Source organism: Balaenoptera ricei, chromosome 14 (genome assembly GCF_028023285.1).
Source record: "Balaenoptera ricei isolate mBalRic1 chromosome 14, mBalRic1.hap2, whole genome shotgun sequence".
NCBI classification, from domain to species: Eukaryota; Metazoa; Chordata; class Mammalia; order Artiodactyla; family Balaenopteridae; genus Balaenoptera; species Balaenoptera ricei.
In genome coordinates, this window is record NC_082652.1 from 6,740,750 (window position 1) to 6,766,567 (window position 25,818).

The 25,818-nt window shown below is 45.4% G+C and overlaps 2 protein-coding genes across 6 annotated transcripts in view; both read right to left on the minus strand.

The window, feature by feature from the left end:
- DDX55 (DEAD-box helicase 55) overlaps positions 1 to 14,113 on the minus strand; it is a 22,776-nt gene extending 8,663 nt beyond the window's left edge. For 2 of the 4 annotated variants that reach the window (XR_009497142.1, XM_059893564.1), the window contains exons 1-10: positions 13,979 to 14,113; positions 11,044 to 11,094; positions 10,864 to 10,950; positions 9,597 to 9,688; positions 9,454 to 9,516; positions 7,435 to 7,584; positions 6,259 to 6,448; positions 3,084 to 3,166; positions 1,091 to 1,222; positions 148 to 240 (exon numbers count right to left, since the gene is read on the minus strand). Coding sequence is in view for 3 of the 4 variants with exons in the window: in XM_059893564.1 (XP_059749547.1) it covers positions 148 to 240; positions 1,091 to 1,222; positions 3,084 to 3,166; positions 6,259 to 6,448; positions 7,435 to 7,584; positions 9,454 to 9,516; positions 9,597 to 9,688; positions 10,864 to 10,950; positions 11,044 to 11,094; positions 13,979 to 14,086 (1,049 nt within the window). In the remaining variant the exon portion in view is untranslated. Of the gene's footprint in view, positions 1 to 147; positions 241 to 1,090; positions 1,223 to 3,083; positions 3,167 to 6,258; positions 6,449 to 7,434; positions 7,585 to 9,453; positions 9,517 to 9,596; positions 9,689 to 10,863; positions 10,951 to 11,043; positions 11,095 to 13,685; positions 13,931 to 13,978 lie in introns of those variants that run through there. The other 2 variants (XM_059893567.1, XM_059893566.1) reach the window with 2 other exon arrangements.
- Positions 14,114 to 15,703: 1,590 nt separating this feature from the next.
- Positions 15,704 to 25,399, minus strand: TMED2 (transmembrane p24 trafficking protein 2). 2 transcript variants are annotated; one of them, XM_059894732.1, is made up of 5 exons: positions 25,105 to 25,399; positions 23,470 to 23,662; positions 23,039 to 23,059; positions 20,603 to 20,710; positions 15,704 to 17,245 (listed from the first exon to the last, which is right to left on the minus strand). In XM_059894732.1, the coding sequence occupies exons 1-5, from the start codon at positions 25,282 to 25,284 to the stop codon at positions 17,121 to 17,123; spliced, it is 627 nt and encodes a 208-aa protein (XP_059750715.1). In that variant the 5' UTR covers positions 25,285 to 25,399; the 3' UTR covers positions 15,704 to 17,120. The 2 variants fall into 2 exon arrangements, with proteins under 2 accessions (XP_059750715.1, XP_059750716.1); XM_059894733.1 differs by lacking the exon at positions 23,039 to 23,059 and having other exon boundaries at positions 25,105 to 25,396.
- Positions 25,400 to 25,818: the final 419 nt, after the last annotated feature.

Sequence of the window (25,818 nt, forward strand, 5' to 3'; positions counted from 1 at the left end):
TTGACCTATCAATGATAGCTCACCAGTTCCCTTATTTTTGCTATTTCGTAATGTTTTGACAACCATCATTATGTTTTCTTCCTCAGGATTCCTATTTCATTAGCCTAGATTCCTAGACAGAGCGGGTAACATTCTCTCATGCTGTACCTGGCATTGCTGGGAGGGTCGTACTGCAAAACCCAGTTTACTTCAGGAATATCTATTCCTCGGGCCATCACGTCCGTGCACACTAAAATCCCACTAGAAAATGAGAAAACACCACGCTGAGTAAGGAGGCCACTGTCTCCCTCACCGTCAAGCAGTCTTTACTGAGGGATGATAGTAACAACACAGGTTGCAGAATCTCTCACAGAAGCAAATATATAGGAATAACACTTTGATTTTTCTTCCTCCTAAGAACCTCTAGGACTTTACAAGTTCTCAGTGAAATCTGTAAAGAGGTGGGGAGGAGACACTGAGAAGATTTTTTAAATTAGCATATTTCCATTGAGGGAAAAGAAAAAAAAAAAAAAAACAAACACAGTATTTGGTCTAATCCTTTGCAGCCATTTAAAAAAAACAAATGAAATTTTCCCTCCCAGACTGTCGTGTATGCGTCAATTCTATCACTTTGCCTAAAAGATCGCTTTTAACATAGCCAGAAGGCTCAATGATTAAGAAACACAGAGAAGTATTATTTCTATGCACAAACAGAATCAAGTTATGATCACTAGAGCCACAAGTTCCCTCCAGCCTAGCCACCGGCTGACAATCTGCAGCCTTTAACGGGCTGCTCCTGTCTGTTCCGTCATTCAACAAACAGCTACCAAAGCCGCACTGGGGCAATGAACACAACACAGGTTCCCGTTCTTATGGAGCTTAAAACCTAGCAGGGAAGTTGACAGATAAGTAAGGAAGTCAGTGTAGCAAAGTGTAATGGGGTCAGGACAGAGGGCAGGGGCTCTGGATATTTATACAGAGAAGATATGATAACCAGGTTGGAGGAGGAAGAGAGTTCCAGGCAGGGAAACACGTGAGGGTTTCGAGGCAGAGCGACCTGCAAAAGAGCAGAGTGGCTGGAGATCCGCCACCTCCAAGGAAGCCAACCCACCTTTGCAATTTGCGGAACTCCGTGAAGATCTTATTGCGCTTATACTTCATCTTTCCGTGAATGCACATTATGTTCACGCCCTTCACCAGGGCCTCCAGAGCCTTTCCACAGTACTCCACGCAGGCGCACGTGCTGCGAGAGGGGACAGAGGGCTTAGAGTCGCAGGCCGCCTTGGTCCTCCTGCGACGGGGGGAGGGAGGCCGCGAGCACTAGATGCAGTGGGGGCCACCCAGTCGTCCCAGGAGGCTGCAGAGGAGAATGTCCGTGCATATCATCCACAACTAAGCTCTCGGCCAGGGGAAGGCCAGCCTTTTGACAAAACCCCTTCAGCAGGAGTTAAAACCCAAACAAAGTATTCCTACTGTCGAAAGCTGTTCTAGCAAGGGGATCTCCCTGGCTCCCTGAGAAGCTAATGAAAGTGAAGTAGTCCTTCACAACAAGAACAGTGACGTCTTAAATATAGCTTTACTCCTGTTTTTCCTTCAGGGAACTGCTTCTTCCCCAGTCAGTGCAGTTCCCAAGGGCTCAGCAGAAGCCAGACCTTTCAGGTCCTCTATCCTAGACATTGGACTTGGAGTCGAGGACAAAAGGGGACTGGAGCAGGGTCATCCCAATGAGGCTGTGCCCTAAACAGATGGCCATCTGGGTACCCCAGATCCTGTCTTCCCTAGAGGCGGTGCACCCAACTTTCTCTTTGAGTCTGTGAACTCCCTACACAGCCCCCTTCTAATAAAGTTCACCTTTTTTATTTGAGGGATTCCAAAGGGATGTCACATTCTTTTGTAGATGAGGGACCTGAAGCTTACAGAGAGGCAGTATGAGTGAGTGGCAGAGGCAGAACCAGAAGGAAGGTTTGATTCCATCTCCCATGTTCTCCCACACCAGGCTGCAGGATTCCAATTTGGGCTAACTCCTGTCTAAATCTCCTGTCTTAAACACCTGTGCTAACTGACTGCTGCCAGATTCCCCAGTTTCCACCAAGAGTCACATCAGTACATAATAAAGCAGTTTTGCACACTAGGGTCACAACCCACAGATCCTGAAAGCAATCTGGTGGGTTCTGAAATCAATTTGGTGAGTCTGGACCAGCATTTTTAAAAAATTAGAGCAGAACAGAACAGAAAGCATCAGAATACATCCCACCTAGTCAAATGCAGTTTTATTAAATCTTTGTTTCAGTTTCGTGTGTGTGTGTGTGTGTGTGTGTGTGTGTGTGTGTGTGTGTACCAGGTTGTGTTTCTAACTGTGGGACAGTACAGCTAATGCATTTTATTGGTGACATGATGGATGGAAAAGAAACATAAAATTCTTTTGGTGTTGCCAAAAAGACAACACCACAGGTATATCTGGAGGAGGAAAAAAACAGCCCAAAGGATGCACACATCTGTTCCTATCTTGCGCTCTGACAACAGGACACACCCCAGTGTGGCAGACACTAGGCTGGCGGATCAAACACCCTCCCAACCACTTCCTCCTTCACCTCCCTCTACTACAGAGGCTGGGACAGCTACCCACTTGTTTTTTTCCCATCTCCTAAAGTGAGGGGCTGCTGGGTGACCCACCTTTGGCCCATACAAGGAAAGCAGAAGTCAGCTTGGGAGGGGGCTGTCTGAGAAAGTCTTTTGCTTTTCTGATTAAAAGGGCCGGATATAGCGAGCACTGCCCTTCCCCCCTCTCTGCCTTTCCTCTTTTATCTGCTTTCAATGCAAATGTGGCAGCAGGTGTCACCGTGGTCATCTTAAAACTAGGAGGTGACCTACAGGAAGGAAAGGCCAAGACAGCTAAAGAAACACTGGTCTTGACGTTGCTGAGACGGAAACCAACGTCAGGAACTGCCTGCCTCTGGACTTCTTTTTACAGGAGAAAAATAAACCCCTCCAGCTTGAGCTGCAGAAGTCATTTGCAGCCAAACACATTCCTAACAGACAAACAACCTGAAGGCTACACACATGTGCACGTTCTGGGTGTGGCCGAACTCCAGAAGTATTATTACCTGAAGAAGACCAGGTGTTTTTCCTGCTTATGATTTCGAAGAAAATGTACCAGCTGATTAAATTTCTCATCTGCCTTACATACCTACAAAATAAAAAGGAAAACCAATAAAATAAAAACAAATTTGCTGACAAAAACAACCCCATAGCTATTTTCAGTTTCGGCCTTAAATTTTAAGGAATCTAATTTCCTCCGTGAAAAGGGACAGACGTTCGTCAGAATGTTACTCAGTCTACCGAGACCAGAATAAACATCAGCCTGGACTGCTGACACACGTTAAGTCACAAAGTCATGTAACTGAGGACAGGGAGTCACCCAGTGCGGTAAGTACCTCCCAAACCCCAAACATGCAGACAGCGCCATGCCGGCCATAACACCATCCCCAGGGGAGGTCTTTAAAATGCACATCCTTGGACACAGCATACAGATTATGATTCATGTGGAATTGGACCCAAGGGTCCGTATTACTTAAGAGTGCCCAGGAGATCCTGAGACACAGCCATGTTCAGAAATCACTGCTCTAAGGTAAACACAGGTCTCCACAGCAGAATGCACAGAATTATTTCACAGACCTCCATGGAGACAGACTCCAGCCTCTCCTAATAAAGCAACCGAGTGCTCCTAAATTGGAAGCATTTAAGTCCACCTGAATGCATCCCCCTATTTTTACCCTAACCAAACCCTCAGTCTGGGACTTCTTTCTCACGCACTCAGACATCTCTAAATGCAGTCACTTAAATGAACGCAAAAGAGCAGAGTGGAGCAGCGGCCACAGTGGGCTCCAAAGCTAATTTATTACTACTTACTACACACTAAGCGCTGGCCTAAAACCTTCATCTGTATTAATAAACCAATCCTCCACCAACCCTACGAAATGGGTGCTAACATTTTACAAGTGGTGAACTCGTGCAGTTAGGAAGGGACAAAGCCTAGCTGTGCAGCTGGGCGGCCTTGCCCTCGCACCTCTGCTCGTAACCACTACACTATCCACCACCTCCTCCCTCCCCTGGGAAAAGCCGGCCTCCTAACTTTACCAGCCCGGCTGCAAGCAGAAATAGCAACACCGGGTATAACACCTCCTGCCTGATTTCAAACGCATCCTCCAGGCAGCTGCAGCAGAGGTGGTTTTCTGATCTGCAAACTTTCTGCCTTCAATCTCCCCATGAATCGACCCAAAGGAGAGCCACCTCATCGCCCTCACAGTCCGCAGCACGAGGGACACTGGTTTGGAAACGGCCCACTTCTCCGTGACCATGTCACTGTGTTCAGGAGCTGAGTAGCCCCTCTCGGCCAAAAGAAAAGCCCCACCTCCTGGCTGACGATTTCGATGTGCCTTGTCAAGCAGTGACACTGGCCTGCGGGTTCTCCCAGTTCCCAAATGGCGCTGCCACCCTGGCTGACCATCCTCTCTAGATGCCCCTGGCCCGACCCAGTGATGGTAGAGAACAGAAGAGGGTGGCCTCATTACTAACAATCACATTTCCAAAAGCCCTCCCACTGCTTTGTGAGGAAACTAAAAGTAAGGGCAGCTAGGATTTACTGCTGCAAATTCAGCAACTCCCAGCTGTAAATCGAAAAACACCATTTAGGTTACAGAGCAGAACACTGTCGCCCAACAAAGTCTCCTTCAGAGAGGCCATAATTCGATTTTGTGTTTCACCTGCACGTCTGGCTGTGCCCTTCTCTAACTCAGGCTCATATTAATGGGCCGGGAACCCAGCATGTCCCGTGCCTGCACCCAGCACACCCCGTGCACGTGTAATAAAAACATTTGATCACTTGGCGACAGGAGGTCCATACACACCGTCCTTGGAGACTCTGCTTAAAATACAGTTACGCCTGTGTTAACTTCCTTATTCACATACTTGCTGAATGACAAGCATCATCACACATAGCATGTACCCTAGCTCTGTCCTCAAATGCATTTTTTTATATTAATTAATTAATTTTTGTTTTTGGTTGTGTTGGGTCTTCCTTGCTGCACGTGGGCTTTCTCTAGTTGCGGCAAGTGGGGGCTACTCTTTGTTGCGGTGCACAGGGCTTCTCACTGTCGTGGCTTCTCTTGTTGTGGATGCATGGGCTCTAGGTGCGCAGGCTTCAGTAGTTGTGGCACACAGGCTCAGTAGTTGTGGTTTGCGGGCTCTAGAGCGCAGGCTCAGTAGTTGTGGCGCACAGGCTTAGCTGCTCCACAGCATGTGGGACCTTCCCGGACCAGGGCTAGAACCCGTGTCCCCTGCATTGGCAGGCGGATTCTTAACCACTGCGCCACCAGGGGAGCCCCCCAAATGCATTTAAAAATGTGCCACAGGGTATCATTTTATAGATTTAGTTTCCTAGAAAACTGAAAGCCAGTCTCTAGAGCACTTATTTTTTGCTTGCTTATTTGTTTTTTTTTTTGGCGGCACCACGCAGCATGCAGAATCTTAGTTCCCCAACCAGGGATCAAACCCGTGCCCCCGCAGTGGAAGCACAAACTCTTAACCACTGGACTGCCAAGGAAGTCCCATTTGCTTGCTTATTTGTTTTAATTGCTAAGAGTCAACATATATCAGTGGGAACACTGTACATCATATTGATAAAACTTGGAAAATCTAATAAGTTGTTAAAACAATTATTATAGCTGATCATTTAAAAGGAAAAACAGGACTTCCCTGGCAGTCCAATGGTTAGGACTCCGCGCTTCCACTGCAGGGGGCAGGCTCAATCCCTGGTCGGGGGACTAAGATCCCGCGTGCTGTGCGGCGCGGCCCCAAGAAAAACATAACTAAGCTTACTGAAAGCAGTTCAAGTCAAAAAAAATTAGTAATTTTTTTCAGTAAATTGCTTTGGCTTATAATACTTGTTTTATTTTTTCCAGCTTTACTGAGGTATAATTGGCAAATAAAAATTGTATATATTTAAGCATATTTACACATTAAAAATCTATACATGTATACAATGAAGGTGTACGAAATGATGACATGCACATACACTGTGAAATGATTATCATAATCAAGTGAATTAACACACCCAGCACTTCACATAGTTCCCTTTTGTATTTGAAGAACTACTCTGTTAGCAAATTTCAATTTCAAGTACACGACACTGTTAACCCCAGTCCCCGCGCTGTACCTGAGACCCCTACATCCTCCTCGATGGCCTGCAGGAGCCCGTGAGACCGACCACCCAGCGCTCACCATGTAGTAGTTCTCCAGGCGGGAGGGGGTCTTCTGCGTGCTGCTGGCCGCCGCGCCCTTCTCCTTCACCGAGATTCGCACAGGGTTCCGGAGGCCTGCTCTCACCAGGTTCTCCACTTCTTGCGTCTGAGTGGCCGAGAAGAGGCCCGTTCTCCTCTGCTTCGGCAAAAACTCCAAGATGGTGTTTATGCTAAAAAGAGAGGGCTCATCTTAACCCCTCACTTATCAGCATAATCAACAAATGGTGTTTTATGATACTAAACAGGTTATTTTAAAAGACTGAAAACCATCACAATATTTACAGTAGCTGCTACTGGGAGGTGAGATTATGGGCGATCTTCATTTCTTCTTTATACTCTCATTTTCCCAAGGTTTCTTCAACGTAAGCATATAATTTTACTTTTATAATGGGGAGCAATTAAAAGAGTGAAATTAAGACAAAACTTTTTGAGACTAAAAACCATTAAACTGTACACTTTACATGGGTGAATTGTGTAACATATGAATTATATCCCAATAAAACTACTTTTTTAAGACTCACAGAAACTTTTAAAGAAGCCATGGAGGAAAACACATCTTAAGAACATCACAGACAGAAGAAATGGAATTTAAATTGTGTGGAAGAATCTGAAAGATTAAACATCCTAATGATTTGAAATTCACATGCGGGGACTTCCCTGGTGGCGCAGTGGTTAAGAATCTGCCTGCCAATGCAGGGGACACGGGTTCGAGCCCTGGTCCAGGAAGATCCCATGTGCCGCGGAACAACTAAGCCCGTGCGCCACAACTACTGAGCCTGCGCTCTAGAGCCCACGAGCCATAACTACTGAGCCCACGTGCCACAACTACTGAGCCTGCACTCTAGAGCCCGTGTGCCACAACTACTGAAGGCCGCGCGCCTAGAGCCCATGCTCCGCAACGAGAGAAGCCTCCGCAATGAGAAGCCCGTGTACCATATGAACAGTAGCCCCCGCTCACCACAACTAGAGAAAGCCAGCACACAGCAACGAAGACCCAACGCAGCCAAAAAATTAAATAAATAAATAAATAAATTTATAAAAAAAAAGAAATTCACATGTGGCTAATAGAGACAGTCATGGAGTAATAAAGGAATTCCATCTTGGGCTCCCTTTCATCCCGTGTCACCCGAACCCCATAAAGTCCAAACTCCAGTACCTCGCCTCGAACCCCATATCCAGAAGCCTGTCCGCTTCATCCAACACCAGGACCTCCAGGGACCTCACGCAGCTGGCCAGATCCAGGCCCTCTGCCTTCCTTCGGAACATGTCCTCCAGGCGGCCTGGGGTTGCCACAATGATGTTCCCACTATGAAAACAAAGTTAACATTTACCGCACTCGCTGGATCTCGGGGACCTTTGTGATTCCAAACACCAAGTTTTGTATTCCCCCCAGCAAAAGTCACCTAAAATGCCAGCGAAGAGAAGGGAGACCACCATAGTGGGAAGAGAAGGCTGCGCCGTGAGGGGACAGGTCTGGGTTCCAGGCTGAGATGAAGGGCAGAGCTCAGCAAACTGGCTCTTAGGTCACATCTGGCCTCTGCTGTTTGTGTGACATTTTATTGGCACATAACTACACATCCTCCTTCATTCATGGGTTGCCTCTGGCGGCTTTCCCACGATAATAGCAGAGGTGAGCTGCTATGACACAGACTGTGTGATCGACAAAGCTAAAATAATTACCATCTGGTCCTTTACAGAAAGGGTTTGCTCACCCCCTGACTTTACTCAACCACTTTAGGTCCCAGGTCACTCATCTATAAAATGAGAATGTCAACAGAACTAGAGATAATTTTATGTAAAGATCACAAACTGGCAGACTGAAAGCCAAACGTGGCCCCCACAGACTGGGTGACCTGCAGGAAAGTTTTGTTGTTGTTTTTTTTAAATGTGAATTACATGCCAACAGTTAAAAAAATCTGGAGATAACACACAAAAATCTGGAATTCCATATTCTTTTTAAAAAATTCAAAACCTGGAGAACTGAGCCCAGAGTTCTGTGGGCAGCGATAAGCTGGGGGTGAGTACGCAGGCATGAACTAGCCAGTTCCCCCGACTCCCCGCCCACCCCTTCACACGTTTATAGTATCCTCTGAGCCCTGTAGCGACTCGAGTCTGTGACCCCTGCTGCAAAGTATCGCCCGTTGTAGCTGGACACAGCAAGTGCTCAAGAAAAATAGTTTTCTTTATTAAGATTCACTGACAAACTGGGCACAAATTCTACTGCTGCTCATTACAAACCTTACTGATCGTGGGACAATACAATGCCAAGGAGTGATGGCCATCGTGTATTCAAACACGCATTGCGAACGTTTATGAAACACTGGCCGTGTGCTCAGCGCCTCTCTAGGCTCTGAAGGTAAAATGCTGCCGGACAGACACCACCCCGACTTTCCCGAGCCTCCTGGAGACACGGAAGAGCCTGGCACGGGCAGCATCTGGGAGACAGCCAGCCCGCTGTGGCAGCAGGGCGGGCTGTGAAGGGGGCAGCAGTGGAGAGTGGTGGCTCACAGGCCCTACGCAAACACTAGGATCTATCCCAAGGGCCAGCAGGAGCCACTGAAGAGCTTTCAATGAGTGACACGACCTGACTGGCATTCTGGCTGCTACGCGGAGCGTGGACTATCGGGGACAAGAGCAGACACACACAGAAGAGAGAGAGAGGCAGAGAAGCTACTGCAGGAGTCCAGGGGAGAAATGAGTAGGAGAGGTGGCGACGGGAAGGCTGACGGTTAGAGACACGCTCTGGAGAGAAAATGCAGAGGATGTGGTGACAGTTAACTGTCAGGGGTAGTGGAGGGGACGGTGAGGAGCCGAGGCTGAACCCCTGACTTCAGGAGAAGCAACGGGGGCAGATGAACAGGCAACTCCAGATGAGGTGCAAGTCTGGGGATGAAAATTCCAAGCTCCTGTTGTAGACGTGTTTGCAACAGCTGTGAGACGCCTGGGGAGATGCCAAGCAGACAAGTGGATTATCTGTGTGTCTGGGGCTCGGGGCGAGGTCAGAGACCACCACGGTAGGGACGAGATCATAAGCCCGTGAGCAAAATGGGAGGTTAGCCTGAAGAAAGAACTTTTTGTGGGGAGGGGGCTCCTGAAGTGGGGTGTTTCCGGTTAAGCCTAGATCACATGTCGATTCCTCTTGGGTTCAATGCCAAGAGCAAGCAAGGCAACTTACCCGTGTTCCTTAAACCTCGCAACATCCTCTCCAGGATTCCTGCCTCCGATCCAGAGAATCTGGCTAAAACAAGAAAAGTGTCTTTGAGCAGGTCAGGCAAAATCACAGCCCATGGCTGACAGGGACCCTGCCTCCCATTTTACCTGAACTGTGGGAAGGGCTTCATGAAATGCGACAGGACCTCATCTATCTGAACAGCCAGCTCTCGCGTGGGTGTGATGATTATGGCGCCAACCTGCCCACGCGGGGGAAGGCACACGATTAGCAGAGCTCAGGGCTTGCAGAGCTGAACTCACACAAGACGCACCCTCCACCTAATGGACGAAGGTTCCCAGAGAAACAGCACTTCCTGGGCTTTTTCAGCAGTGCCCGGTCACGGTACACATCGAGAGTTGACCCTTGAATGATGGCGGGGTTAGGGATGTGAACCTTCTGCGTAGTCGAAAATCCGCAAATAATTTACAGTTGGCCCTCCACATAACCAGTTTGGTTCCTCCATATCCCAATTCCACATCTAGGGATTAAACCAACCTCGGCTGGTGTAGACCTATAGTTATTCACTACTGAAAGAAACCCGCATTTAAGTGGACCTGCACCGTTCAAACCCATGTTGTTCAAAAGTCAACTGTAGTTTGAATTATAGTCAGTCCTCATTCTGTTCTACAAAGCGGCCACATACGCTGTTAGCGAATACTGGACCATTGCTCCTGGGGAAATGGGGTTAGGTTCCTGCAAGCCTCTGGTCACATTTGGGTCGACCTATCAATACATAAGCTTGTTTTACATATATTTCTGTTTAAAGATACCTTATTTTGTAAGTCAACTATACTTCAATTAAATTATTAAATAAAGACACCTCATTTAATATATACTGTTGATTCATTAACATTGAACTCACAGCCAACAGCACTATCAAAAGAAGCTTATGTAACATGTATTTTCTCTGTAAGGCACATCACAGCCTCTTTGCACTCGGGAACACTCGATAGCGCTTCAGCACTATGTTTGGGGGTTATTTTAAACAGTGAAATCACCAAAAAAAAAAAAAAAAAAAAAAAAAATCACAGCAGTAAGTTGACCAGGAAAAGGACACCTGCTTACAGCTTGAGAGGTGGAACGAGAAGGCAGTATCGCCCTGATCAGACTCAGCTGGGAAAGTGCCATAAGGCGACTCCCATTTGTCACTGCCCCACACAAGTCCATGCATGAGCACGAAAGCACACTGAGTGCTGCTTTGGGGAGCTACAAATAAATGTTAAGGAGTAGGCAGATTCATAAACACAGAATCTGCAAGTAATGAGGACAGACTGTACTTTTTCCTTCTTATTTTTTCAAGCTTTTGACCAGCTTCTTCCTCAACTGTGAACTCTCTGATGACTAAGTGAAAATAAACCATTTAGCTATCCTCACCTGACTCTTTTTTAACTTCTCTTCCCTTCTCAGGAGAATTTCCAGGATGGGGATGATGAAAGCGAGTGTTTTGCCACTACCTGTGACCTGCAAAGGGCAGAAAGTTTCCGTTTGCTTTTCCTCACAGTTCATTTTGGAAGGAAAACAGGAAGACAGGCTGCATTTACACAAGGTACTCACCGCTTCTGCAGCAACATCTTTGTTTTTCATGAACAGAGGGATGGTTGCAGACTGAAAAGAGAGATGGCAGAGCACTGGTTAGAGGATGCCGGGACTCCACTGATGAGGCCCAGAGCCCGAGGGACACAAGGCTGGCCTTGGTCACACTGGACCCCACCACAAAGTGGACTCCAATTACAGCCACCACCAGGGACCCCAGTGGGGTCAGCCCACAGGTAATACAGCAGCGGTGTCTACACAGACGGCATGCAGGGCAAGTGAGCCAAGCTGGGATTTGGGGGTCCTGAGTTCTAGCCCTGCCTCGCCTACTCTTCCTCTCTGGACCAGGAAGGGTTTGAAGACACTGTGTTCCTTCCAGCTCTAGTATCACAAACAACGATTTAAATAGGCCCTCTAATTATAAACACCGCAGAAAACCCACAGGGTTACAAGAGGCCTGGCCCTTTGGGTGCAGCAACGAGCAGCTGAACCTGAAGCAGACTCCGGTCTTGGCTTCAAGGATGCCCCCTCCAGGACCACACTCCACTCCTGGTCCCCAGAGCCTGAGCTCACCCAGTGCAGCACGTGTAGGACTTTTCTAACTGCTTCAACACAAGTAAGTCTCAGCCTGGGTGATTTCTGTGCCTGCAAGGAACATTTGGCAATGTCTGAAGACATTTTGGGTTGTCAAAACAGGGAGGGGGGGCTTCCCCGGTGGCACAGTGGTTAAGAATCCACCTGCCAATGCAGGGGACACAGGTTCGAGCCCTGGTCCGGGAAGATCCCACATGCCGCGGAGCAACTAAGCCCATGGGCCACAACTACTGAGCCTGCACTCTAGAGCCAGCGAGCCACAACTACAGAAGCCCATGCGCCTAGAGCCCGTGCTCTGCAACGAGAGAAGCCACCGCAATGAGAAGCCCGCGCACCGCAACGAAGAGTAGCCCCCGCTCGCCGCAACTAGAGAAAGCCCACGCGCAGCCACGAAGACTCAACACAGCCAAAAATAAAATAAATTTATTAAAAAAAAAAAAGAATGAGATTTTTCATTTGTTTTTCACACTAAGTCCTCAAAATCCATTGTACATGTCACACTAAGAGCACATCTCAATACGGACTCACCATGTTTCAAGTGTTCAATAGCCACATGTGAGTAACCACCACAGTGGACAGCACCTAGACCATCGACTCCAATGGCAGACACTGGGTCTTGTCTGCACTACAGTCCCAAGCATGGCACAGAGCACTGCCTGCTTCCTCCACATCTTTCCTGAGGAGCCTATGGACATCTCAACTTAACATTTCAAAACAGAACCCTCTTGATTTTCCCTCTGAAGCCTGTTATCCTTGCCAGCCTTCCTCATCTCAATAAATGATACCACCATCCACCCAGCTGCTAAGGACAAAAACCTCCAGGTCCCTGTAGATTCCTCCTTCATGAACCCCACATCTGGCCCCTCAGGAACCCTAAAGCTATCCCAACATTGACTTTTTTTTTTTTAATTATTTATTTATTTTTGGCTGTGTTGAATCTTCGTTTCTGTGCGAGGGCTTTCTCTAGTTGCGGCAAGTGGGGGCCACGCTTCATCGCGGTGCGCGGGCCTCTCACTATCGCGGCCTCTCTTGTTGCGGAGCACAGGCTCCAGACGCGCAGGCTCAGTAGTTGTGGCTCACAGGCCTAGTTGCTCCGCAGCATGTGGGATCTTCCCAGACCAGGGCACGAACCCGTGTCCCCTGCATTGGCAGGCAGATTCTCAACCACTGCGCCACCAGGGAAGCCCCCAACATTGACTTTTCAATATCCACTGCTTCCTGTCTACTCCAAGCCACCATCACCTCTAACTTGACAGTGGCCTCCTAATGGACCTCCTCACTTCTCCTCTTATTCCTCTAAAGTCTATTCTCTACACCGCAGTCACATCCCTTCCCTTTCTGCACAGTTTCCCATGGAAGGCAGCTTCCCGCTGCATTTAGAATAAAATACAAGCTCCTACAAGGAAGACCCTGCACGATCCAGCACCTGGTTTGCTCACCTCTTACACTACTCGTGCTGCTCCAGCCACAGAGGCCTTCTTTCTGTTCCTCCAAGCTCATTTCCAGCCCCAGGGCATTTGCACGGGCATTTCTCTTTGCTGGAATATCATGCCCCCAATCACCCCACAGCCAGGTCCTTCTCATTCAGGTAGCAGCTTAACAACACCTCCTCCGAGAGGCCTCCCCTATCCTATCTCCTATCCTGTACCTTCTTGTCACTGTCTGCTCCACAACACTTATCACCAGCTGAAATTACCTTATTCCTTTATCCCTTTCTCTCTCTCCTGCATTAGAAAACAAGGCCCATGAGTGGGGACCAACACTGCAAAATCCCTGGAGCCTAGAAAAAAAGTACCCAATACGTAGTTTGTCCTCAAGAAATTTCTTGAATAAATGAATAAAGTGGATCAGGACACTTCACTTAGCCCAAGTAATAATAACAACAACGACAGCAGGTTAACATTTACTGAGCGCCCATGATGTGCCCAAAATTGTCTTAGGTAATCTCCGCAACAACCCTCTGGTAATACTATTTTCGTCATTTCACAGAAAAAGGAAATGAAGCACAGAGAGGTTAAGTCATTTGCCCAAGGTCTCACAGCTAGAGGGGGTAGGGGGAGAATACGAACCAGGCACTTGGGTCCCAGCACCTAAGGGCGGGGTGGGGGCGGTGAAGACCCTGGCACAGGTGCGCCGCCGCCTGCCGCCTCTGCCTGGCGATCATTAACCAGCTTGGCATCACCCGAGTCGGCGCAGCAGAAAGACGTGGCCAAAGTTCCAGCCGGAGGGGTGAGAACTCCAGGATGCGAGTCCTAACACCTACCGGCCGCGTCCAATTCAGCGGGTGCCGGGCCCGCCCTGAGCCTCCCTTTCCCCACCTGCCCCCTGCGCACCGAGGGCCCACCTTCCCGGCCCCGGGTACCTGCACCGGCGTCATGTGCGGGAAACCCAGCTCCCGCAGGACACCCAGCACCCGCGGGTGCAGCGGCACCGGGAGCGACCCCCAGGAACCCTCCGTCACGTGCTCCATGGCTAGCTCCGCCACCGCAGCTACCACTCCGACGCCTCCCGGGCGCACTTCCGCTTCCGCTCGCCAACAGGCCGCGCCCGGAACCATGCTCCAGTCGCAAAGTTCCGGAGGGCGGGGGAAGGCGCCCTCGCCGCAGAAGAGTGGAAAGCCGACAGCCGGCGGATGAAAGCGGGCCGCGGGGACCCGGCCATGGTGCCATTCGTCCAGCGCAGCCACCTGGGCTCGGAGCGCCTTTCCACATCGAGCAGGCATTTGCGCGGGAGGGATTTTGCCCCGGCTCTCACACTTTCCCTGCCAGTCGGAGGCAGGTGGCTGCACAACACCGCGTCCTGGCCAAACGACAGTGGGTCTGGAGGGAGTTGACAGAAATGTACCCCAGCTCGGGAGCCCCAAATATGCAAAACAGGGTGATAGTGGGGATCCACTGCCTACTACACAATAAATGTTGGTTTACTTCCGAGGAAGTGAGGTCAGAGACCTAAACAGGAACACTGCAGCTTATTCCTGGGTTAACCATTGGATTGACTCGTGCACGTGTACATTCATTCAGCAAGCTTTTACTGACCAGCTATTATGAGCTGGGCCCATACCTTTAGCTTGGTTTGCTCCCTTACATCCATCAGGACTTTTCAAATATCATTTCAGTGATGCCTTCCTAATCCACTTACCCTGCTTTATTTTTCCTCCATATCACTTATCATTAATATGCCATATAATTTCTAAAAGGTAAATCCTACGATAATGGGAATTTTTCTGTTCTATTTATCTCAGTGCCTACAACTGGTTGCACACAGCAGTCACCCAAATATTTTAGGAATGAATAAATGGGGACAGTACTTGTGCAAATTCCAGTCATCTCAAACTAGAAAGTGAAAGAGGAAAGTCTAAGGCAACATTTTCACTTTAATGCCATCATCACATCCTCAAAATGCCTTTGACAACTGTTTTATAAAATAGGACTTCCAAACAGGTCTGATAGCAAAGACAGAAGAACATAGCTGCATTTCATTTTGGGGTCTACTTACTAATTTTCTGATCTGGGGACCCTTTCCAAGCCTGCTTATTTCCATAATGAGGATTGTAATAGCACCCAAGGTAATGGATGTTTTGAGAAATAAATGAGGCAGACCATGTAAAGCGCTTAGCGTCGGGACAGGACATTACACAGTGCTGGATAAACCGTAGTTTCTTTTATTACTAGCAGGCCCTTAGTGTAATAGAGGAAGAGGAACCATTTCTAAAGGCAGAGATCTAGATTCTGGTCCCATCAATCACTCTTCATCTGGGAGCCTTGGGCAAATCATTTAATCCCTTTTAAAGTTATTTCCCACATCCACAAACCAGGTGGTTGAGTGAAAATAACTCAAACTTTTTTTCCAATGAAAAAAATACTTAAGATGTTAATAACACTGACCCATCAAAGAAATCACACAGGGAAACCTAAAATTAGGTTCCTATTTACTATCCTCAAGTTTACAGACATAAAAAGTAACAGATATTTATAACAGGCATCATTACTCAGAAAACATGACATGTCTCATTTCAAATATGATTAGCAAGTTGGTATTTAACAAATGTGAATTAATCGTTAATATATAAAACACAGAATACCAAGACTGTTTTTTAAAAGAATTGTTTATTTACTGGACCTGGGGCAGATTAGATACACAACCAATTTTAAATTTACATCTTTTAACTCAATTTTGAAGTGTTTTCACACACACACGCACACAAATTGGCATGCAACAGTTGTCCTAAGGTAAAACACAGTCACCTTAAACTGTTGCAAGTATTTTCACCCAAGGTTGAAAAATTGTTTGTCCTGAACATGAAAACCTGTAACAAATTTAAATTAATTATATAAAACTCGTTACTTGTAGTTTTCCTCTTGCAAAGATCCAAAACAAAAGTACAAGTAACCAATATACATCAGTCACAACATAATCCTGGATCATCCCCACACCAAAACTAGATGCTCCTTTAATTTTAAACCCATCATCAGAGGCCAAGAGAAAGTCATTTCGTTTTATACAAAACAAAATTCACATGTGCCAAAAAAAGAAAGACCCAAGAAAAACAAAAACAAACACCCTAGTACTGACAGTAATGCTCAGTACACTAATTAAACAGTGGCCAAAATGCCACTGATCAAAAATAAAATAGTGGCTGTATATCACTGCAAAGAAATCCAAGAGGCTTTTAACCCTTTGGCTTCAGAAATCCAGATTTTTCCAATTATGTGAATGCATACCTCCTCCGTGCCAAGAGTAGAGAAAGTGGATGTGCCAGCATAGAAAGAAAAAGAACCACCATTCACTGCAACACCCAGGAGAATTGGCTTTAATAGAGACTTCTTACAAGGTTAGGCAGAAACCAAAAAATGGTTATTAGCTGCTTGTGTCAACAATTTTAAGTGGAGGTGATTGAGTTCTAAGGTTCAAAGTAAAACTTTAAAGGGGAAAAAGGTTGTTGGTTTAAGTCTTATCTTTAAAGCAAAAACAAGATAGACAAAGTATAAAAGTACCAACCTGGTAGCATACTCTAGTCACAGAGCTCTGCCATTAGGCTGGACAGAAAATGTCAAGATTCAGATTGTTGTTTCTGGTAAGGACTCAACAACAAAATGAACCTTTAATGACTTGAACTGCAGGATAAGGGATCCCAAGAATGCAGTCATTTTTAGTAAAGTACTATCGGTAAAGTACTATCCTGAACAAACTGCATTTTACTATGAAAACAAAAGGAAAGAAGATATAATAAGGACTATACACCTATATTCCACTTACAGTGTTTGAGTTCTGGAAGGACCTGTATATGGAGAAAGAACTGAAATATGAAATGCCAATCACATGTCAAATTTTCACTATAACTTTCCTAAAAAAGTGTTTTCCCCCAATATCTATTAATCACAAAGAAACAGAAGCTGTGAATGTACAGTTTAGAAAATAAAAACGTAGAAACTAATGACATTATTATGACCAAGATGTTTGGTAAACAGTGAATTATGAGTTTCGGATCATCAGGAAAAGGCTTTTTAAACAACCCTCCGGACTTCAAAAAATCTCTTCAGGTAGTAGATCTGTCCCAATGTCATGGCAACTAGAACAAGAGCTTCAAAGAAGGACCAAAGGACCACTCTGCTGTTTGTGTTGTCATTGACTGTTGAGGACAAACAAACAAAATTTAACCAAAAAAAAAAAAAGAAACAGCATAGGCATCATAAATTATCCCCTATTCTTAACTCCATGTGAGAGTAATACTTCACACAACATTCACAGTACTCTAAATACCTCTGTCTTTTGTCCCCAAGCAACTTAACGTACTTAGAAGCAGAGAACTTTAGATTTAGATGAGATCTTAAAGATTCATGGAGTTTAGCCAAGCCCAATCTGATTATGCATGAGAAAAGAGAGGAAAAGTGACCTGCCCAAGGTCACAGTCTAGGGTTAAAACCCAATTCAACACATTAGAAAGTCCCTGCATTACAATCCTTTTTGCTGAATCAGAAAATTGACTTAAAAAAAAAAAAAAAACGAGATTATTTCAAGATCACAGAGTTAACCAAAAAGCACTACCTAACAAGTCAAAATGTGTCAGTCTAAGTGCCTTTCTCTTTAAACATTTATCCAATAAATATTTACTAAGCACTATGTACAGTACTTGGCATCTGTTCTAGATGGTGAGGTTTCTCAGTTTCATGGACCAATACTGGCAGCTACTACTAGACAAACCTGAACTAGTCTCATGATTTACCCCATTTTTAAGCTAAGAATTTGATCATCAAAGGAACAGCCGTGACTATATTAATTTATTCCACTCAATTTATATCACATTCTTTCAATTTCCTGATCAAATTCCTTAACTTTTTAAAAGCACTGGGTAGTTTCTGATTTTTCTGCAAATGGCCAATACTAAAAACAATAATAATGAGGAATACAGTAATATAGATGAATAACTGACTGTCGTATTTTCAGATGTACACCATTTATAAAAAGATAAACTAGAATTGCAATAAATGCTGGACTGATCACTCAGAAAGAAGTGAAAAGCAATTAAATGTTTCCAGAAAGATAACTTGTAGTTACTCAAGAAAAAAAAGTGGGTTTTTTTTCCAGAGTAAAAACAGACACATGCCCAAGAACATTAACTAGAACTCTAAAAACCACCAACACTTACATTTTAGTGCTAATTCCATGGCATGAAGTTTATTTCTGCTGCAAACTTAGTAACCAATTTCTAGCATAACTGAATGACTAGCATCTTAAAATTTTTGTCTAAAAGGGGAATGGCTGAGCAAATACTTCAAAATATTAAGCATCCACATAAAAAGAAGTATTTATGTCTCCCTTCACTTATAGAAAAATGCATCTTTAAGCTTAAACAGAACACACTGAAGCATACTAACATAGAAAAGTAACCATCTAGGAAAATGTGTGTATAGAAGACGCTGTACTCATGCCATTCACACATTAGCCTGATCTAAAAGCAACACAGCGCTATTACAATACTGTAGTGTAAAAAAAAAGTCTCATTATAGCCATCTCTGAGAAGCCAGTGTTATAGGAAGATGTACAAATAACAAACAACATTGTGGGAACTATTTGATTTGTGAACTTAAACTGAATGTCTAAAATTCTTCTCTGTTTGTGAAACAAATACAAGAGTATCTCCATTCAAATTAACGACGAGAGAATAAGGTTGGATGTCCCCATAGACTGGAAGATTGGTGCTTCCTCTGGCTGCTGTGTTCGCAAGAACCTCCTATTTCCTTAAGCCACCTGGCCTGAACTAGTTAAACTGCAAAGCAGTGAAAACTCTGAGTCCTCACACTTTGTTCACTGCCCTTCTCATCCCAGAATGGGCTGGCCCCCACCTGGGAGCAAAATAACCAACAGGTGAGGGAGAGAAGGTAGGGATTCCAGAGGGTGAGGAGATCAAGAGTGCAGGCAAGGAGAAGGAACCATGGTGGAAGAGGCAAGAGAGTATGCATAAAAGCCTTGGTCCATCTCAGGCCCCATTCCATCCCAAAAAAGGGAGAACAGAGGCACTTCTCCAGTCTGTTACATTTACTCATTATTCTCCCAAGGAGAGGTGAAGTCTGCGCTCTAGGTCTTAAAAGGGGCCTTTCCATCAGCAGCAAGAATAGATGTAAGAGGGGCTTCCCTGGTGGCGCAGTGGTTGAGAATCTGCCTGCCAATGCAGGGGACACGGGTTCAAGCCCTGGTCTGGGAAGATCCCACATGCCGTGGAGCAACTGGGCCCGTGAGCCACAACTACTGAGCCTGCGCGTCTGGAGCCTGTGCTCCGCAACAAGAGAGGCCGCGACAGTGAGAGGCCCCGCGCACCGCGATGAAGAGTGGCCCCCGCTTGCCGCAACTGGGGAAGGCCCTCGCACATAAACGAAGACCCAACACACCCAAAAATAAATAAATAAATACATAATAAATTAAAAAAAAAAAAAAAAAAAAAAAGAATAGATGTAAGAGTGTGGGAAGAACAGAAATCACATCTTAAAGAAATTCAACCTGTTCTTATCTATTTGAGTCGCTCTTCTCTCCACTCCCTACCCCAACTTCAAAACAAAGATTCCAGACATAAGCCACTTTGCATTTACAGACGAGCTTGCTCCCAGTGAGGTCTATCCCCAAGGACAACCTGGAGGATGAAGATACTGAATGGGTGTGGACCTGGATCTAAAATATGGTCATCTGGTCTGTGGGTCAATATGGTACCTCTTAATTTTAAATGCAAAAGCAACATAATTAATGCTACATCCTGGGCTAAAACAGGCTTTTGCAACCTAAGACGGGATTCCAATTATCAATGTTTCTGAAGACTAATACATTCTCAGTTCCCAGTTTACAAACTTGGGAGCCCAAACTGATCTTCACCTGGTGAGTACATCTATTCATGGTTTAATGCTTTCTATTTTAACTAGACTAAACCTTAGGTTTTAGAAAAACAGCTAAGCCTCAGCATATAACATTGACCACACTGGCACAAAAGTTTCAGATGTGTGATTTAAAACCAATGCAACACCACAGGGAACTCTGTTCAATGTTATGTGGCAGCCTGGATGGGAGAGGAGTCTGGGGGAGAATGGATACTTGTATATGTATGGCTGAGTCGCTTTGCTGTGCACCTGACACTATCACAACTTTGTTAATCGGCTATACTCCAATATAAAATAAAAAGTTAAAAAAAAAAACAATGCAATATCCATTTTACAGTTTTTCCTTTCTGCTTTACGAAAACCATTAGCTTACTCCCTAGCTGACCATACATTTTTTTAAACTCTTAATGTTTGGTTCAGAATGACTGTCCCAATGATAAACTAGTCTAGTACAAAGCTCTACAAAGAAACACGTATACTCAAAAAATATCTTTGCATAGATGTTTTTTTAAGTCAATATTTTAGTATGATTATGTTTGCAAAATTTCCAAAAGAGGAAAATACAAGCTCTTGGGTAATACACCATCACCAATTCATGGCCCCCAGTCAAAGCATTAACTTACTTGCTCTGTGTATTCTCTCCCGAACTTCCATGTATTCCTGTTCATGCTTTACAGCTGTCATCGCCACTGCGAGCTCATTAATCATTTCTTCTAGCTTGTTCTGGTGAGCTAGAAAAGGATTTGAAAACAGATTAGCACATACTTGGCAATCTCTTTCTGAAAAATACTTATAAAGCAGTAAAAAAAAAAAAAAAAAAACAAAATTCCTCCAGAGAAAGCATACAAAAGAAGCTATTTTTTTTTTAATTTTTAAAAATTTATTTATTTTATTTTTGGCTGTGTTGGATCTTCGTTGCAGTGCACGGGCTTCTCACTGTGGTGGTCTCTCCTGTTGCGGAGCACGGGCTCTAGGTGCGCGGGCCTCAGCAGTCGTGGCACACGGACTCAGTAGTTGTGGCTCGCGGGCTCTACAGCGCAGGCTCAGTAGTTGTGGCGCACGGGCTTAGCTGCTCCGCGGCATGCGGGATCTTCCCGGACCAGGGCTCGAACCCGTGTCTCCCGCATTAGCAGGCGGATTCTTAACCACTGTGCCACCAGGGAAGCCCCAAAAGAAGATATTTTTAAGAAATGGCTCAGACATCATTTGGGACTACTGATGACAATTTAATTCTCAAAGCATTTTTTAAAGTTCATTCCCAGTAGAGAAACCTTTTTCAGAGTAGGAAACATACTATACAACGTTCACTAACTAAAGAACTACAACCCTAAGAAATGTCTTCCAAGGAATTCCTAAGTGAAGTTCACTAAACCCACTGCTAACCATAGTGGAGAAAAAAAAAGACTGGCGGGGGGGTGGGGAGGGGCTGCCACAAAACATAAAATAAACAAAATCCTAATAATAATCCTATAAATAACAATATTTAAACTAAATCAAAATCTACTCTTAAAAAATCATGTAACTCTAATGTTAATTTAGGAGTAGTATCAAAACTGACTTTTAATCTTTATGAAGCTGAACAGAGAAAAACATGAAGACGTTCTGAGGAAAATCCACACCAACTCAACATTCTTCTATTACAGTCAAAGCAATAATTTCACTATAGTGGGAAACAGCAGACACTGCAAGTGAAGAAACAAGCTCTCAGCCGCGCAAAGTTTAAAAGCAGGTATTCTCTTTAGCAAGGTAAACTAACAGTTCTGAAAAATAAGTGTATGCTTCTAGGTAGTGCTGTATTATGATAATGAACAAACAGGTATGAAAAAAATATACCACAAGGGAAGACTGCATCGGAGGGGTTTCTTGAGGACTGCCCAAGATTGGGCCTCATCCTGAATTCCAAATTGCCACAGATAATCCTACATTTCTTAAGAGAAACCAAGAGCCTCTACCATTTTAAGGTAGTTGGGCTGGAATCACAAATGATCCCTCACTAGCTTCATGTCAGAAGCCTACGCACTAGGTGGAACCTTTAGAGCACGGTTTCTCAGGAGAAGCACTGTGGACATTTTGGACCACATAATTCTTTGTGGTGGGAAGCTGTCCAATGCATTGTACGACCACCAACCCAGCCATGAGAATCAAAAATGTTTCCAGATACTGCCAAACGTCCCCTGGGCGGCAAAAATAATCCTAACCTGAGAACCACTGCTTTAGAGGAAAGCTTGATTTTATAGCTGCCATTCACTGATATTAACAAGCAAAAGCGAGAATTTTAAATATCGTGTTAAAAGATTTAAGAAGAGTATTCACATTCATCAGCCAACATTTTCTGACTATTTAGAAAGGACTAATTTCCAGAAAATGAACAAAGTCAAAGCCCTTCAAAACTCCTAATTCTCCTTGAGAATTAGCCAAGTCCTGAACTGCAAATGACCCTGAAAAGCAAGCACAGAAATTTCTTAGTAGTATGATTCTCTAAATTCTATAGATTTCAACACCTAAAAACAGTTCACCTTCTTTATGTAAATACTCTACTAAGTGCTCACTATCTAGGTCAAATGATATCACATTAATACTATGAAATACTATTAAAACTACTACTACTACTACTAGTTTCCAAAAATCCTGAAACGTACTGTGCTCCAAAAAAAAAAAAAAAATCCTTATGTGCTGGTTCCTGGTAAGCAATTTATCCAGAAGAATCAATTTAGGGTTCGTTGCTGGTCAGTTGAGGAATAAAAATTAATCCAACTGCAACATATGTCTGACAAAGCTTTTGTCACCTTATCTAGACATGGCTCCTAGAACTGCATTTCACATCTGACCAAGTTTCAAATGACCTAACCTGTATCTCCTGTAACCAAATAAAAACCACCAAAAAACAACCACTCTAAAACTCTAAATTAGTTGTAGGTTTTTTTTTTTAACTAAGAGAAAAAACAAAAAACACTCTCATGCTAACAAACTGAGGTTAGAAAGAAGGAAAGCAGAAATTAGACAGTAGCCAACAAAAATATGCAGAAAGACAGGATGTTGTCAAAAATCAATCCACATACCATCCCAGGTATCTCCACCACCTGAAGAAGAGTGTAAGATATAAACACACACATACAAAGAGTTTAGCTAAACTAGTCATGTATACAAATGAGCAACTAAATATGTATATACCAGAGTAAGCAAATTAACAGAACAAACAACCTAAGACACATGTAACCTACATGCTTACAAGAGCACAAGTGACTAAGAAAAGCTGCCTGAAATGGCAATTGTAAAGAAGTAAAATATAAACATGAACCTCCAATAACTTCTTTTTGTTAATTAGGAGATCTGGATAAATAAAAAGTATATTTCACAAAAGGTTTCTGGTCGTAAATACAGTCAGTGAACCTAAAATAAGATTTCAAACACTCCACTCAGGTGGATAAAATGTACAGAATTAATATTAACTCTTAGAATGCGATATCAATCTTCTGAATGTTCATCTCACCTTCTGTTTCCATGTCTTGTCCTTTGGGGGCCTCCCCAATATCAATGGTGAACATCACTATCTTTGGAGTCATGGTGGACATCCTATTGCTAAAACAGAACTTATATGTTCCATCCATGTGAGCAGCAAATGTGTATTTCCCACTGGACTCCCGGTCTCCTTTATAAATTCCTTTATTATCAGGCCCTGTAATCTGGAAGCAGGAGAGAAATGCGTGAGACAGCTCAAAAGATTTAAAATTGTAAGTGATGTCTGTTGGCAATAGAACATTCTCTAAGAAAATGTAACCTGCCGTTGGCTCCACTTCAGTTACTGACAGTAACCTCTTTAGGCTGCAGTTCTCCCATTTAAGAAACAAGGCTCTCTGAACACCTTTCAACTCTACATTTGTCTACGTGACTACATTTGTCTTATTTGTCCAACTTAAATGTAAACCCCCCAGAAACACACCTTACACTTGTCTTCAAGTGGCCCAATACCACCAACAAACAGGCAGATATGCAGCTGTTAATATCAAAACCAGAAAAAAATAAATCTCTTTAAGAGTTTTGAGCAAGCTACACGTCTAGGTTTTCCTGGTTGATCTGCCGGTAAAGGAATCTGCTTTATCTGAGATGCCTGAAGGCCTAAGGGAAAGGACTAGGCTGGAAATTGGGAGCCCCATGTTCTCACCCCAGTGTGTTACAAATCAGCTGTTCGGCCTTGCTCAAGTCAGTTCCTCTTATGAAGCCCGTGCCACCTGTAAAACTTGCAGACTGAAATAGTTGATGTCTTAAGATCTTAGCTAATTTTAAGTCATTCCTTCCACCATCTCCTTATTTCTGGACTTCACTTGTTTTGTGCGATTTATGTCCTGCTCAGTTGATGGTCACTGTCAGATGGAAAATCCTTAGACCCAATTAATCATGCTAACAGGTGAATTTAAATAGTAATTACATCTGGTTTCCTAAAAACAGTCAGAGGCGAGTCATTCCCTGGGCTTAAAAAAAGACACAGGAGAAATTTTAGGGACTGCTAGTTTCTTAAAATAATTTTCCGTTTTCTCCAGATACTACGCTGCAGTCACTTCTAAACTGCACGACCCAACTCCACTCTCCCAGTCATGAGATGGCTAAACGAGGTATCCGGAGGTTTGTGTAAGAACGAGTTAACTCGGGTGAAAAAATAAAGGCAAACACAACGCGAACGTCTGCCTAGCACTCCTCCATAGCTTCCGATTTACTTTTTCAGAAGTTTCCATGCCACGTCCCAACTTTAATTCGCGCTATGAAGGGAAGCAGCTGATGACCGGATCGAGACCTGCCATCAGCTAAACGCGACTGTGAAGCGCCTCCTGGGCCCGGAGCTGACACGCGGCGCCTGGTCGACAAAGCTCGGCGAGAGGTTCCAAGGGGAACCCGCCGTTCAAGTTGAGAATCCAAAGCAACCGCGCAACGGCTCCGTATCCCGAGCGGAGCCCGGAATCCGGGCGGGCGCGGGGAAAGGGGCCCTTAGGGGGCCGCCGGGTGGCGGCTCGGGCCCCTCCCAGTACTCGGACAGCGGCCTCCGTGTCCCGCTCCCCCCGCGGGCCCCGGGTGCCGACAACCCCCGAGCGGCCGCGCGACCCCGCCTCGGCCGCGGGCAACGCGCCCGCACCTCCACGTCGATGTCCAGGAAGCCGCCCTCGGCCACCTCGAAGATGAGGCCCATCTTGGTGCCCGAGGTGACCCGCTCGAAGAAGCACTCCTCGGCATGCGCGTCGATGCTGACGAAGTAGCCCGAGGCCGTGGCCAGGAGGGCGGCCAGGAGCACCAGCAGCTCAGCGAGCGTCACCATGGTGGGGCTGGGGCCGAAGCCAGGACCGGGATTGCGGCCTCCAGAGCCGCCGTCGCCGCTGCCGCCGCTGTCGTCTCAGCCGCCGCCGCCTCAGCTCCGCCCCTTCCGGCTGCGCCACCCGAGGGGGCTGATGCGGGCGCCGTGGATTGGTGGGCGCCAGTAGCTGCCACGTAAAGGACGCACGGCGGCTGCCGAGGGACAAGGCAGCTCTGCGCGGCCCGAGCCTGGACGGTGGCTCCGAAGGACCAGAAACCATCGTCCGCGTCCCTATCCCCGTTCGCGTACAACCTAAGTTTCCGTAGAGCACACTAGAAAGCGGTAGTATCAAGAAACCTTTTCCGCCCCATGCAAGACCTTCTTAGGGTTATCCATAAAGACGGCGAAAGATTTGGAGGCAGCAAAGGAGTGGAAGGAGGAATGGGGCTGAAGCCAAGGACTTGAGATGTTATGTTAGCCTCCCCTCACCTCGCAACAACCGACTGGGGAAGGATGGGGACGGGTATAGACTGGGAAGTGGCACGAGGAAACCTCCTG